We start from the raw sequence: 18,320 nt of genomic DNA on the forward strand, positions 1-18,320 counted from the left end.
CATTACAAATTAGACTACAAATAAGCATACTTTAATTTACCATTCTGATTGTGTCCCTTTCCTTTCAGTTTGCCTGAAATCATTTGTGAAATTTGGTATTATAACTGAGTATTTTTCCTCTATAACTCTGTGTGACCTTCGTTTTAGAGAGTTTTTTCAAGCTACATTCAAAGTTCGGAATAATGCAATTTCAGAGATTTTAAGTTATCATAAAACTATATCATCTATTACACTCGTTGTGCTCCTGTTGAAGTATGTAGAATTACATCGTTTTATCGTAAATACTGTCCGCCAGGTGTCGCTGTACTGTTTTCCTGCGAGTTTTTTTCTCTCAGATCATCGAATCTTTTCCGCCAGGTGTCGCGGTACCACCTCCCTACAGGTGGTTATTTCTTCAAGAGTGTCGTGAATCCTGTCCGCCAGGTGTCGCGGTAAAATTAAAAACAAAAAACAAAAACAAAAAAAAACTGACATGGAGTCGCTGTTTAATGTTTTCCCGATGGTGTTTATCTCGAGGGTGTCATTGTGTATCCTGTTCACCAGCTTGATATATCTTTGGTCATTACTTGTAAACTAATAGGACAGACACTTACAGTACGGACAGATAAAGTAACGTGCACGTACGTTACAGACAGACATAATAATACACACCTACGTACGTTACGGACAGTCAAAGTATTTAATATATATCTATGTACTGACAGTTTTAACAAAGATCACTGATTCACTTTAATCCGAAAAAGATGAGAAGACTTTGAGATCGGAGTATCAAAGTTCTAGATAGTTTTTAAAGACGACTCTCTACATCAATTCCTCAATGGATGCCTTGAGCTTGTTTACATTGGTTCCGAGTACCATTCTTATCTGTCAAAAGAAACAAAAAAAGTTCAACGAGGCTATAAAGAGTTGTCTTTTTTAAAACATAACGCGAATGGTGAACTGTGTATGTTGACTACAATAAATATTGTTTACAAAGTATGTCATGTTTGATGACAGAGACTTGGTCAGGCGTTTGTCATATTGCTAATAAATATTGTCCGCCAGGTGTCGTTGTATGTAAGCTTACCTTTTCCCCTTTTTTGAAGAACATAAACGCGGGCATCATTTGCACTTCATACTCCTCGGCAACATCCTAAAACGACACATTATCAGGGTGTGTTAATGTTACATAAGCTCCTTCGTATCAACCACATAGTACTACCACCTGGATCAAATTACCTCCTGACACATATACCTATAACTGTATCTCACCGTTATAGAAATAAGTATACCATACATACACATATCATTATACCATACACATATAATTATACCATACACACATAATTATATCATACACATTTAATTATATCATACGTACACATATGATTATACCATACACATATAATTATATCATACACATATAATTATATCATACACATATAATTATATCATACATACACATATAATTATATCATACACATATAATTATATCATACATACACGTATAATTACATCATACATCCACATATAATTATATCATACACATATAATTATATCATACACATATAATCAAATCATACATACACATATTTGTACAAACGTAAGGAACATTAGATGTTGGATTTTTACCTTGTTCCTTACGTTTGTACAAATGTCTACTCCAAATTCAAACAGCAATTCTTATCTATATTCTTTTGGCTATTGCTGGGGATATTCATCCCAATCCCGGTCCTAAATCAAACAACAGTTCCATCATCCACTCATTAAATATTCTGCACTTAAATATCAGAAGCTTGAGAAACAAACTTGATTATATCCAAACACTGACTGATGACATAGATGTCCTTTGTCTGACAGAAACACATCTTGATAATACTGTTTCTAATGATCAAATTATAATAGATGGTTTTTGTAAGGAACCCTTTAGAAAAGATAGAAATATGTTTGGAGGTGGTGTAATAATGTACTATTCTTCTTCTTTAGTTGCAAAACGTCTAATTGATCTTGAATGTCTTAACGATGAAATTATATGGGCTCAATTTGTTTTTAAAGGTAAAATTTTTGTTATTGGTAATTTATATAGACCTCCTAATACAAGTAACTTGAACGGACTGTGGCAACGTATAAATTTATCTCTTGATCGGGCTTTTGAACTCACAAATAATGTTATTCTATTGGGAGATCTTAATAAAGACTTTCTTAAACCTCTCCGAGGTGAACCTTCCACCATATTTACATCTTACTACTTAAAAAAATATTATTACAGAACCTACCAGAATCACGGCTGAATCTTCTTCTTTATTGGATCCAATTTTAATTAGTGACAGCGTGAATATTCTCTACTCGATAGATCTATTAGTGATCATGATGCTGTCTTTGTTATTATTGATGTACCTAATATTATAAACAAAGTGGTCAAAAGAAAGGTCTGGTTATATAATAGAACTGACACTGACGGACCTAAGAAATTTATTTCTGATATTCCATGGAATCACGCTTTGAATGAGTTAAATGATGTAAATGATATGTGCGAATTTTTAACTACCAATATTTAAATTGCTGCAAACACCTGTATTCCTTTTAAGGAAGTTCAATTACGTACTCATGATAAACCCTGGATGAACAACTCTGTACGTCATCAAATTAGAATAAGGGATAGATTAAAAAAACAATATATTCGAAGAGGTAGTAACTTTAATAAGAACAAATATAAAACTGCAAGAAATAAGGCTAATAATATGATTAAACGGGCCAAAGAATTGTTTTATGAAAATATTGATACTATTATCGATAAAAGTAAATCTGAACCTAAAACTTATTGGAAACTCTTGCGTCTATTGATGAAAGGAAAGAAAAATGTTGAAATACCCCCACTCTACGATGAAAAATCACATGAATATATTTTTAATGACAAAGACAAGTGTGAACTCTTAAACAACTTTTTTTCTTCCATATCTTCACTTTCTGATAATGATAAGTCTGTACCTCACTTCAAGAAAAGAACTAATTCTACTCTTTCTGATCTCATTATTTCACAAAATGAAATTGAAGATGTAATTCACTCATTAAATGTAAATAAAGCTTCAGGTCCAGATGGGATTAGTCATAAAATGTTGAAATTTATTTCCAAAGAAATTTCCTTACCCCTTTCTATTATTTTTAATTTTTCTCTTTCCAAAGGCTCATATCCCGATAAATGGAAATTTGCTAGTGTAATGCCTATCTTCAAATCGGGTGATCACAACAAAGTGTCAAATTACAGACCCATATCTCTTCTTAGCTGTATCGGTAAACTTTTTGAACGTGTGATATACAAACACATATATAACTTCCTTTTTGACAACAGTCTTGTCTACAAATTCCAGTCAGGTTTCTTGCCAAATCATTCTTGCACGCATCAACTTATCGAGTTGTATCATACCCTCCAACTTAGTTTAGAAAAATATGAGCATACTGCATTTGTCTTTTGTGATTTTTCTAAGGCATTCGACAGGGTTTGGCATATTGGTCTTCTTTATAAATTAGAAAAAACATGGAATTAATGGTAAACTTCTTCAATGGCTTTCAAGTTATCTTTCCAATAGAACTCAATCTGTCTTTATAAATGATTCTCGCTCTACTGTTATGAATACCTCTGCAGGAGTTCCTCAAGGTTCTGTTCTAGGGCCTCTACTTTTTCTAATCTATATAAATGATATCTACACAGAACTTACATCTTTATCACGCTTGTTTGCAGATGACACATCACTCTCCTACTCTTCTCGTAATATAGCAGACATAGAAATAGCAGTTAATAGTGATCTGAGAAAATTAGAAAAATGGTCGAAAGATTGGCTAATGTCTTTTAATCCACACAAAACAGAAATAATGATAATATCTAACACACGACCTGATCACCAACCACAATTTATTTTTAACAATACTTATATAGAACTTACAGATCATCACAAACATTTAGAAGTCATACTGAGTAATGATGGATCATGGAATAAACACGTAGAAGAAGTTACTAAAAAGGTATCTAAATATATAGCAACTTTACGTAGGTTAAAATTAATTCTAAACAGGCACACTTTAGAAAAAATGCATCTCACATACATAAGGCCATTATTAGAATACGCCTGTGAAGTTTGGGATAATTGTGGAGTTAATATGTCATCAAATATTGAAAAAATTCAATAAGAGGCAGCCCGAATTGTGACTGGTTTACCCATTTATACTAGATCTGACTTTCTACTAAATGAAACGGGCTGGGAAGAACTTAAAGTACGACGTCAACATCGCAAGTTTTCTCTTTTTTATAATATAATTAATGGGATCGCACCATCTTTCCTCACTGACTTTATCCCTGAACATATTGGTAATCTCACTAGGTATGACTTACGAAATGCATATCAGTTATGACAACCAACTTATCGTCTTCAATCTATGTGTAACTCTTTTTTTCGTTCTACAACTAAACTCTGGAATAGATTAGATGAATCTTTAAAAACGGCTGGTTCACTAAAATTGTTTAAAACCAAACTGCGTCCAAAAAACTCCAACAAGCTTAAATCGTGTTTCCTATCATATGGCCCCCGTCAACTGAATATTCTTCATTGTCGTTTAAGAAATAGGGCAAGCTCACTCAACTATGACCTATTCAGAGCCAATCTCATGAACTCAGCATCTTGCTCCAGCGGACATCCCTCTGAAGATTCCTTTCATTATTTAATTCATTGTTCGAACTACATTCAAATTCGTAACACCCTGTTCACCGAACTGTCGTGGTATCAGGGTGATATCTCGATAGATGTACTTTTAAATGGAGACGTACGACTAAGTTCAGCTGAAAACTCACTTTTAGCTAGAGCTGTTCAAAAATTTATTGATGCCTCTGGGCGATTTGGCTAGTTTCTGCATTTCTTCCTTTGTACTATATATTCCCTTTTTCCTTCCTCACCTATCCTCCTTTCTTCTTTACATCCTTCTTTTTTTTGTTTCATTGAAAAATATTATGATTCAATATATTGTTACATTGCTTGTAGTTAAGTATTTTTTTTACCATCCATGTAATGGAGAGGGCTTAATAAGTTGGAAAAACTTGTGCCCAATCCAATTGTACAAAGTTTTGCAATAAAATAATTATTAAATCAAATCAAATATTTATACCATACATACACATATAATTATATCATACACATATAATTATACCATATAATTATACCATACACATATAATTATATCATACATACACATATAACTATATTATACATACACATATAATTATATCATACATACACATATATTTATATCATACCCATATACTTATATCATACATACACATATAATTATACCATACACATATAATTATATCATACACATATAATTATACATACACATATAATATATATCATACATACACATATAATTATACCATACACATATAATTATATCATACACATATAATTATATCATACACATATAATTATATCATACACATATAATTATATCATACACATATAATTATACATACACATATAATATATATCATACACATATAATTATATCATACACATATAATATATACATACACATATAATTATATATACATACACATATAATTATACCATACACATATAATTATACATACACATATAATTATATCATACATACACATATAATTATATCATACATACACATATAATTATATCATACACATATAATTATACATACACATATAATTATATCATACATACACATATAATTATACCATACACATATAATTATACATACACATATAACTATATCATACATACACGTATAATTATATCATACATACACATATAATTATACTATACACATATAATTATACCATACACATATAATTATATCATACACGTATAATCATATAATACAAATAATTTTACCATACATACATACGTTTTTATATAAGACAAAACGATGATATTTTAGTGTTGCTTAAGACAGGCAAGCGAAAGTACATTATGTATATGGCATAAACCTGGAGGATTCATTTAATATAAAATATCTTGGGCCTACCAAAAGAGAGGTCTGTTACCTTTACGTACTTACCGCAGCTTCATCGACGTCCACCTCACAAAATACCAAATCCTCAAACACCTTACTCTCCGCCATTTCCTAAAATTTTTAAAATAAGGTAAAACATTACCATGACGACCATATCATTTGTACGCTTTGAGGCTGAAATTCTGATTCAAAATGGATTCATTTATTCAGTAACCAAGATCAGGATCAAGGGAACTGTTATTGGTCATAGATAACACAGATTTAAGAAATCTTATATGGTGTCCTAATAGTCACTTAATTATATTAATACACATCGATACCGTCACCATAGTAATATATATCAATATCGTCACATAGTAATATATATATCAATATCGTCACCATAGTAATATATATCAATATCGTCACCATAGTAATATGTATTTATATAGTCACCACAGATATATATATATATATCAGTATAATCGCATAGTTATATATATCAATATCGTCACCATAGTAATATATATCAATATGGTCAAATAGCAATATATAACAATACCGTCATCATAGTAATATATACCAATATCGTCACCACAGTAACATATTTCAATATCTTCACCATGGTAATATATATCAATATCGTCACCACAGTAATATATATCAATATCGTAACCATATTAATATATATCAATATCGTCACCTCAATAATACATATCAATATCGTCACCATAGTAATATATTTCAATATCGTCACCACAGCAATATATTTCAATATGGTCACATAGTAATATATATCAATGCCGTCACATAGTAATATATATATATCAATATCGTCACCACAGTAATATATATATCAATATGGTAACAAAGTAATATATATCAATATCGTCACCAGAGTAATATATATCAATATCGTTACCAGAGTAATATATATCAATATCGTTACCATAGTAATATATATCCATATCGTCACCATAGTAATATATATTAATATCGTTACCACAGTAATATATATCAATATCGTAACCAAAGTAATTTTTATCAATATCGTCACATAGAAATATATATCAATATGGTCACATAGTATTATATATCAATATCGTCACCAGAGTAGTATATATCAATATCGTCACCAGAGTAATATATTTCAATATCGTAACATAGTAATATATATCAATATGGTCACATAGTAATATATACTCAACAAAAAAAGAAAGGTTAACATGTTTCCTTGGCGAATAGCTGTAAATGAGTGAAAGCAAAATGACGTTTGTGCAATATTAGAAAATGGTAATGTTTTACATTACAAAATCCAAGGGGGTTACCAAAATCATTCAAGCGTGAAAGTCTGTATTAACGAAAGAGCTGCACGAGGTTTTCTGCGACTAACTTGTATCTTCGCTTGAATTTCATAAACATTCAAACTGACAACTGTTCCTTAGATCCTTAGGACTTAGAAATCACCGAATCTTGCTATCTATCAACTTTATCATTATGCCCTGGCTGTCACAAGTACAGAGAGAAAGGGCTGTAGGCAGGATCCAGGCTGGGGAGTCTCGCCGTCGAGTTGCACGGCATTTTGGTTGCAGTGTTAAGACAATTTGCCAGTTGGTAAGTCGTTTAAACCAAACTGGGTCAACATCCGATGGTCCCCGAAGCGGCCGACCCCGTAAAACGACCGCCAGGGATGACCGTCGTATACGATTGATACACTTGCGCAATCGATTCGTAACCGCAGTAGAGACTACAAGGACATTGTTTGGGCGTCGTGTGTCTCCCCGAACAGTCCGCAACAGGTTGAGGGCCTACCAATTGAAAGCGCGGCGTCCCTACACTGGACCCAATTTGTTGCGACGTCACCGTAATAATCGCCGTAACTGGACCCGTATTCACCGTCGTTGGGCCTTACGACAATGGAACAATGTTCTGTTTTCAGATGAGTCCAGGTTTTGTCTGCAACACGGTGACGGGAGGCGCAGAGTGTGGAGGTGACGAGGGGAGCGTTTTGAGAACTGCTGCGTCGCAGAACGGGACCGCTTTGGCGGCGGAAGTGTAATGGTTTGGGGTGGTATTTGTGGGGGACTCGTACCAGGCTTGTTGTGTTAAATGGTAATTTAACCGGCATTCGATATCGGGAAGAAATTTTAAGACCAGTGGTTCTGCCATTCTTAAGACGCCATGGCGTTGGCGCCATTTTTCAACAGGATAACGCACCAGCGCACACCAGTCGCGTCAGTTGAACTTTCTTGCAGCAGAATAACGTACTGGTGTTATATTGGCTATCTAAACCACCTGATTTGTCACCGATTGAGCATGTCTGGGACGTTCTTGGGCGACGCGTGAGAGAACGTCAAAATCAGCTGTCAAACTTGCAGGAGCTGGCCCAAGCCTTGATCGCTGAATGGAACAACATCTCTCCTCGAATTATCTGCCGGTTTACGAGTTCCATGCGACGACGCTGCAATCTGTTTACTTCACAAACGGTGGCCATACCCGTTACTAATCGTGTTACCTTTGAAATTGACCCCAACGTCCTTTACAGTCGAATAAAATCAACTGAACGCAAAGTTTTATAATGAACCATGACTGCAGTTTTATCAGAATTGATCAATTACTTTATTCGTACATGATTGGTAAGGATTTATGAAGGGGTTAATTAATTAATCAGAGAATAAAGTAGTGTTACCTTTCTTTTTTCTTTAGTATATATCAATATCGTAACCACAGTAATATATTTCAATATCGTCACATATTTATATATATCAATATCGTCACCATAGTAATATATTTCAATATCGTCACCATTGTAATATATATCAATATCGTCACCATAGTGATATATATATAAATATCGCTACATAGTAATATATATCAATATCGTTATAAAGTAATATATATCAATATCGTCACCTCAGTAATATATATCAATATCGTCACCATAGTAATATATATCAATATCGTCACCTCAGTAATATATATCAATATCGTCACCATAGTGATATATATCAATATCGTCACCATAGTGATATATATCAATATCGTCACCATAGTAATATATATCAATATCGTCACCTCAGTAATATATATCAATATCGTCACCATAGTAATATATATCAATATCGTCACCATAGTAATATATATCAATATCGTCACCTCAGTAATATATATCAATATCGTCACCTCAGTAATATATATCAATATCGTCACCACAGTAATATATATCAATATCGTCACCATAGTAATATATATCAATATCGTCACCATAGTAATATATATCAATATCGTCACCATAGTAATATATATCAATATCGTCACCACAGTAATATATATCAATATCGTCACCAAGTAATATATATCAATATCGTCTCCATATTAATATATATCAATATCGTCACCATAGTAGTATATATCAATATCATCACAATAGTTATATAAATCAATATCGTCTCCATATTAATATATATCAATATCGTCACCATTATAATATATATATCAATATCGTCACCATAATAATATATATAGATATCGTCACCACAGTAATATATATCAATATCGTCACCATAGTAATATATATCAATATCGTCACCATAGTGATATATATCAATATCGTCACCACAGTAATATATATCAATATCGTCACCATAGTAGTATATATCAATATCGTAGCCATTATAATATACATCAATATCGTCACCACAGTAAGATATATCAATATCATCACCGTAGTTATATAAATCAATATCGTCTCCATATTAATATATATCAATATCGTCACCATAGTAATATATATCAATATCGTCACCTCAGTAATATATATCAATATCGTCACCATAGTGATATATATCAATATCGTCACCACAGTAATATATATCAATATCATCACCATAGTTATATATATCAATATCGTCACCGTAGTAGTATATATCAATATCGTCACCATAGTGATATATATCAATATCGTCACCATAGTGATATATATCAATATCGTCACCATAGTAATATATATCAATATCGTCACCCTAGTAGTATATATCAATATCGTCACCAAAGTAATATGTATCAATATCGTCACGAAAGTATTATATATCAATATCGTCACCAAAGTATTATATATCAATATCGTTACCATAGTAATATATATCAATATCGTCACCATAGTAATATATATCAATATCGTTACAAAGTAATTGACATCGATATTGTAACCATAATAAAAGTATGCACGAATACCTTGAATACTGGACCAATGGTACGGCACGGTTGACACCACGAGGCTTGGAAGTCGACAACCACCAGTTTGTTCTCCGCCTCCGCAAGGACTCGTTTGAACTCGTCCTGTGTAATAAACAAAACAAAATGTCGGTTACATAATTGCATTATTTTCACATTTTCATTGTAAGGAATCAGTCAGTGAAAAGCAGGAATATGACTGATAAAGATCAGTTGTTGTGACAAACGTATGCTTTACCAGGTACTAGAACCAACTGACGAAATTTTTTTTTAGATCATAATGGCGACCAAGAGAATTATAGCAATCTATCGTGTCAACGAAATCTAGTGAGGATTCCGTGTTTCTGTGTAAATGTATACTGTCTCTATAATTGAATGGGCTGCGTTGATTTCAATGTGACGTTTTTCAAAAGCATTCTCCTTTGAAGGTGATGACGCATTCACAACCAAAATGTTTTCCATGTATAACTATATTAGCCGATCCTTCCTGAGGTTTACTACTCATACCTATGTAAACAGATCCTTCCTGAGGTTTACTACTCATACCTATGTAAACCGGTCCTTCCTCAGGTTTACTACTCATACCTATGTAAACCGATCCTTCCTGAGGTTTAATACCAATACCTATGTTAACAGAATTACTACCCATACCTATGTTAACCGATCCTTCCTGGGATTAACTATCCATAAATATGTGAACAAATCCTTCCTGAGGTTTACTTATCATACCTATGTTAACAGTTCATTCCTGAGGTTTACTACCTATACCTATGTTAACAGATCCTTCATGAGGTTAACTACAAATACCTATGTTCACCGATCCTTCTTGACGATTAATTCCCATACCTATGTTAACCGATCTTTCCTAAGGTTTAATACCAATACCTATGTTAATCGATCCTTCCTGGGATTAACTATCCTTAAATATGTTAACAAATCCTTTCTGAGGTTTACTTATCATACCCATGTTAACAGTTCCTTCCTGAGGTTTAAAACCCATACCTATGTAACCGATCCTTTATTAGGTTTACTTCCTAAACCTATGTTAACCGATCCTTCCTGAGGTATACTACCCATACCAATGTTAACCTATCCTTCCTGAGGTTTACTACCCATATCAATGTTAACCTATCCTTCCTGAGGTTCCTTATCCATACCTATGTTAACAGTTCCTTCCTGAGGTTTAAAACCCATACCTATGTTAACCGATCCTTCCTGAGGTTTACTACCCCTACCAATGTTAACCTATCCTTCCTGAGGTTAACTATCCATAACTATGTTAACCGATCCTTCCTGAGGATTAATTCCCATACCTATGTTAACCGATCCTTCATGAGGTTTACTACCTATACCTTTGTTAACCTATCCTTCCTCAGGTTTACTACCCATAACTATGTTAATCGATCCTTCCTCAAGTTGACTACTCCCACCAATATTAAGCAAACCTTCCGCAGGTTTACTAAAAATACGTTTGTTAACAGATCATTCCTTAGGTTTTCCACCCATACCTATGTTAACCGATCCTTCCTGAGGTTTACTACCCATACCAATGTTAACCGATCCTTCATGAGGTTTACTACCCATACCAATGTTAACCTATCCTTCCTGAGGTTCCTTATCCATACCTATATTAACCGATCATTCCTGAGGATTACTACCCCTACCAATGTTAACCTATCCTTCTTGAGGTTAACTACCCTTACCTATGTGAACCGATCCTTTATTAGGTTTACTCCCTATACCTATGTTAGCCTATCCTTTCTGAGGTTTACTACCTATACCTATGTTAACAGATCCTTCATGAGGTTTGCTAATCATACCAATGTTTACCAATCATTGCTAAGGTTTACTTCCAATACCTATGTTAATCGATCCTTCCTCAGGTTTACTACCCATACCAATGTTAACCTATCCTTTCTGAGGTTAACTACCCATACCTATGTTAACCGATCCTTCCTCAGGTTTACTACCAATTCCGCAGTTTTACTAAAAATACGTATGTTAACAGATCCTTCCTTAGGTTTTCCACCCATACCTATGTTAACCGATCCTTCATGAGGTTTACTAATTATACCTATGTTAACCAATCCTTCCTGACGATTAATTCCCATACCTATGTTAACCTATCATTCCTGAGGTTTACTACCCATACCTATGTTAACCGATTCTTCCTCGGAATAATTATCCATAAATATGTTAACAAATCCTTTCTGAGGTTTACTTATCATACGTATGTTAACAATTCCTTCCTGAGGTTTAAAACCCATACCTATGTAATCGATACTTTATTAGGTTTACTCCCTATACCTATGTTAACCTATCCTTCCTGAGGTTTACTACCCATACCTATGTAAACCGATCCTTTCTAAGGTTTACTAATCATACCTACGTTAACCGATCCTTCCGGTGGTTTATTACCCATACGTATGTTAACCGATCCTTCCTGAGGTTTACTACCCATACCTATGTTAACCTATCCTTCCTGAGGTTTACTACCTATACCTATGTTAACCTATCCTTTCTGAGGTTTACTACCTATACCTATGTTAACAGATCCTTCATGAGGTTTGCTAATCATACCAATGTTTACCAATCATTGCTAAGGTTTACTTCCAATACCTATGTTAATCGATCCTTCCTCAGGTTTACTACCCATACCAATGTTAACCTATCCTTTCTGAGGTTAACTACCCATACCTATGTTAACCGATCCTTCCTCAGGTTTACTAGCAATTCCGCAGTTTTACTAAAAATACGTATGTTAACAGATCCTTCCTTAGGTTTTCCACCCATACCTATGTTAACCGATCCTTCATGAGGTTTACTACCTATACCTATGTTAACCTATCCTTCCTGAGGTTTACTACCCATAACTATATTAACCGATCCTTTCTGAGGTTTACAAATCATACATATGTTAATCGATCCTTCCTCAAGTTGACTGCTCACACCAATATTAACCAAACCTTCCGCAGGTTTACTAAAAATACGTTTGTTAACAGATCCTTCCTGAAGTTTTCCACCCATACCTATGTTAACCGATCCTTCCTGAGGTTTACTACCCATACCAAAGTTAACCAATCCTACCTGAGGTTAACTACCCATACCTATGTTAACCGATCCTTCCTGACGATTAATTCCCATACCTATGTTAACCTATCATTCCTGAGGTTTACTACCCATACCTATGTTAACCGATCCTTCCTGGGAACAATTATCCATACATATGTTAACAATTCCTTCCTGAGGTTTAAAACCCATACCTATGTAACCGATACTTTATTAGGTTTACTCCCTATACCTATGTTAACCTATCCTTCCTGAAGTTTACTACCCATACCTATGTAAACCGATCCTTTCGCTGGTTTATTACCCATACGTATGTTAACCGATCCTTCCTCAGGTTTACTACACATACCAATGTTAACCAATCCTTCCTGAGGTCCCTTATCCATACCTATATTAACCGATCATTCCTGAGGATTACTACCCCTACCAATTTTAACCTATCCTTCCTGAGGTTAACTACCCTTACCTATGTGAACCGATCCTTCTAGAGATTTACTACCCATACCCATGTTAACCTATCATTCCTGAGGTTAACTACCCATATGTATGTTACCCGATCCTTCCTGAGGTTAACTATCCATACCTATGTTAACCGATCCTTCATGAGGTTTACTACCTATACCTATGTTAACCTATAGTTCCTGAGGTTTACTACCCATAACTATGTTAACAGATCCTTCCTTAGGTTTTCCACCCATACCAATGTTAACCGATCCTTCCTGAGGTTTACTACCCATACCTATTTTAACCGATCCTTCCTGAGGATTAATTCCCATACCTTTGTGAACCAATCCTTGCTAAGGCTTACTACCAATACCTATGTTAATCAATCCTTCCTCAGGTTTACTACCCATGCCTACGTTAACCAATCCTTCCTGAGGTTTACTACCCATATCTATGTTAACAGATCCTTCCTGACGATTAATTCCCTTACCTATGTCAACCGATCATTCCTGAGGTTTACTACCCATACCAATGTTAACCAATCCTACCTGAGGTTAACTACCTATACCTATGTTAACCTATGCTTCCTGAGGATTAATTCCAATACCTTTGTTAACCAATCCTTGCTAAGGCTTACTACCAATACCTATGTTAATCGATCCTTCCTCAGGTTTACTACCCATACCAATGTTAACCTATCCATCCTGAGGTTTACTACCCATACCTATGTTAACAGATCCTTCATTAGGTTTGCTAATCATACCAATGTTTACCCATCCTTGCTAAGGTTTACTACTAATACCTATGTTAATCGATCCTTCCTCAGGTTTACTACCCATTCCAATGTTTTTTTTTTCTCTCTAATTTTTTATTTCCATTAGCAATTCATACAGTACAATGTATTACAGATATTTGTATTTCTCATTCACAACACTTGTTTTTATCATAATACCTATTACACATAATATTTCAGTACCTGGTACAGAAATATGATTTATATTCATATATCATTACTTCAGGGCACATGTGTAAAAACACATTTAATTTGCTCTGAAACAGAATCAGCACCTAGGATATAACATAGTTGACAAACATTTATAACTGTATTTTTAATGCATGTAACAACTGATAGAATCTGAAATCTTCTCTATTTGTCCTTATTATCATATCTATTCTGTCTCTCAACTCATTTCTTATCTTACCAATTAGAGATAGAGGATTTTGTATTTCATTTTCAAATTTCTTTGAATTTCTGGCCTTCCAGATTAACCACTTAGAATGAAAAATTACAATGTTACAGAGTTTGTTGATGTTCTCTGGATATTCTGATATACCAAAAATCCTTTCTTTATCAGTTAAAACAATATACTGATAATCTACTGAAACATTAAAGAGACACTCATTCAATAACCTTTGAATTTGTAGCCATACCTCTTCACTCAATCTGCACTCACTAAAAAGATGTTGTTGTGTTTCTTGTTCTTCCTTACAAAAATTACAAAGACCATTTGATTTCTTCATTTCTTTCAATTTGTGTTCAGTGGTTATAATTCTGTGTATACTTCTCCACTGAAAATCTTTTACTTTTTTTTCTAGTCTACTGCTGTTTAATGAATGCCAAACTGCTTTCCACTCTAGATTGTAGTCTGTATCCCATTTCTGAATAGATTTTATCTGATTTGCTGTTTGAAACAATACATTTTTAATAGCTTTATTAAATAGTTTATTTAGTGCCAGCAAATTTTTACCATAAATGAAATATAAATCTTCTGTAATTTTGAATTTAGCTCTATTGTTTCCATTGTTATTTTGTAGCATATTTTTCCATTCCAAAGAGAAGGCTTTTCTTATAGTTGTATACTCTGATATCCAATTATTCTTTAATCTTAATTTTCTAAGAAATTCTCCTGATGTAATAAAGTCATGCTGTTCCGTATCCCAAATATCTTGAACCTTGGTAATCCCACTACTTGCCCACCCTTTATAAAATATAGGACTGTTTTTAAATAGTGGATTGTGGTTTCCAAATAAGTTCTGGTTGAGTACATCATCTGAAGTGGAAATAGAAGTGGTTCTCAGCAACTTTTGCCAATAGAACAGCCCTTCTAAATATATTTCTGAGATTTTGCTAATTTCTAAATTCTTAATGTTACTACATCTGCATAAATAATAATTTGCATGATATACTGCATCATATTTTTGCAACATATTTTTCCCAATTATGTTCCAAGATTGGATATCACTGTGAATAAGACGGTATATTAATTTAATTCTGTTTATTGCAATAATGACATCTAGGTCTACCATGTTCAAGCCTCCTTCTTTCTTTTCTAGATAAACAGCTTCTTTTGAAACTTTGTTTATTTTACTTCCCCACAGAAATTCATAGATTAATATATTTATTCTACGCTTATATTCATTTGGTATTGTGTTTTGTGCTAATTCATATGTCAACTGTGAACACAACAGTGACTTAATTATAAGGGTTTTTCCTTCTAGTGTCAAATGTCTTGGTCTCCATGTTTTAATTATGCTTTCTATTTTTTTTATTTTATTTTCCCATACCCGTTTTTTATCTATATTGTACCCCATATAAATTCCTAGAACTTTAATGTTGTCTGTCACCCATGATATCTCCATGTAGTTTGGAGGTCGTTGCTTCCAACTACCAATATACATACCTTTTGTTTTCTTCTTATTGATACGTGCGCCTGAAGCTTTCTCGTAGCATTCAAGTACTTTAAAAAGATATTTAATGCAATTTTCTTTACTTAAAAATAGTTGAGAGTCGTCCGCGAACATGCTAATTTTAGTTTGTAACTTTACATCATTGACTATTGGTAGATCGATTCCAGTTATATTATTATCTTTCCTTATTGAACATGCCATTGCCTCTGCCTGAATAATATATAATATTGGTGCTAAAGGGCACCCTTGTTTTACTGAACGAGATATTTTGAAGAATTTAGACAAGTGTCCATTTGTTAGAATACAACTTTTTGAAAATTTATAGGTCATATTTATATATTCTCTCATTGATTTTCCAAAATTGAACTTCTCTAGACATTTTTCTAACCAACCCCATTCCACTCTATCAAACGCTTTTTGTTGATCTAAGAAGATAATAATACCTCCCTTCTGCTCCATATCTGTGTAATCGACAATATCAGTTAATAATCGTATTGATTCTTCTATATTCCTGCCTTTAATAAACCCTCTCTGATCGCTATGTATAATATTTTGTAGTAATGGTTTTATTCTTTCTGCTATTAACTTGGCTATAATCTTATAATCAGTGTTAAGAAGGGTGATCGGTCGCCAGTTTGATATATCTTCCCTCTCCCCTTGCTTATACTTTAATCTAATTATTCCTCTGTACTGGGAAGAAGACAAAACTTTAGAATTAAAAATTTCCACTATTACTTCAGTCAGTTGCTTTTGATCATATGCCAAAAGAGTTGATAGAATTCAAAAATTATCCCATCACTCCCCGGTGCCTTACTTTTTTTCAGAGTTTTAATGACTTTTAAAATTTCTTCTTCAGTAGGAATTTTATCACAATCTAGGTTTTCTGCTTCTGTTAATCTTGCATCTACATTCATTAAAAGCTTCTCTGCTTCCTGTTCATTCCATCCCTCTGAAGTAAACAGTTTCTGATAAAATTTAACTTGTTCCTCCAGATTTTTTTCTATATCTGAACTGTAGAGACACATTTTCACATTTCACTGTAGTCCATTGTTTATTTTGAGCCCTAGATTTTTCTAAATTACAAAAAGTAATTAGTAGATCTTTCACCTTCCTCATACCATTGCACTCTTGATCGAACTCTAGCTGCTTCTGCGAGACTATTGTAATAAGATTGAATTTCTGCTGAGATATTAAACAATTCTGTTTCATCAAACTCCTTATCTGTGTCTTTTCTTCTGTGTATATCTACTAATTTTGATTCTAACTTTTTTATATGATTTTTGGGTTTATTTATGATATGACTGCTCATTATACTTAATTCCTGTACTTTGATTTTAGTTAATTCCCACCATTGAATTTTACTCTCATACTCATTTATATTATCTTTCCATTTTTCCCAAAAGTTCTTAAACAAATCTTTGAATATTTCAGATTTAATTACTTCTGAATTCATTTTCCAATATCCTTTTCCTATTTCTACTTCACTGAAGTTAAACATTATTACCGGTGAGCCATAATGGTCATTCTCAGTAAAGGGACATAACTCTATATTAGAATATGTTACTAAATAATCTATTGATTTACTAGTTAAAAAATAATCAATTCTGGATTGTTTCCTGCCTCTTTTGAAAGTGTATGATTTAATTCCTGGGTGCCTACGTCTCCAAATATCTTCAACATCTATAGATTTGATCTGCTCTTTCAATTCATCCTGACCTGTCTCAGTCATTGAGGTGCAATTTTTCCTGTCTGATTTTATATTTTGTACGCAATTAAAATCCCCACCTACTATATGTTTGGTATTACTGAAAGGTACATCACTAAGTTTTTCACTCATATTTTTGAAAAAGTCTATTTTATCCTGTTCTTCATTGGGTGCGTACACATTTGTCAAC

At 33.3% G+C, this 18,320-nt stretch overlaps 1 protein-coding gene across 1 annotated transcript; it reads right to left on the bottom strand.

The window, feature by feature from the left end:
• Positions 1–801: 801 nt before the first annotated feature.
• Positions 802–17,450, bottom strand: LOC132560148 (uncharacterized). The gene is made up of 7 exons (XM_060224796.1): positions 17,240–17,450; positions 16,818–16,886; positions 16,303–16,475; positions 10,225–10,329; positions 6,058–6,123; positions 1,067–1,132; positions 802–864 (listed from the first exon to the last, which is right to left on the bottom strand). The coding sequence occupies exons 1-7, from the start codon at positions 17,448–17,450 to the stop codon at positions 802–804; spliced, it is 753 nt and encodes a 250-aa protein (XP_060080779.1).
• Between the last annotated feature and the right edge of the window lie 870 nt (positions 17,451–18,320).

Source organism: Ylistrum balloti, unplaced genomic scaffold (assembly GCF_031769215.1).
Source record: "Ylistrum balloti isolate Yb309-2 unplaced genomic scaffold, AGI_CSIRO_Ybal_v1 Utg371022, whole genome shotgun sequence".
NCBI classification, from domain to species: domain Eukaryota; kingdom Metazoa; phylum Mollusca; class Bivalvia; order Pectinida; family Pectinidae; genus Ylistrum; species Ylistrum balloti.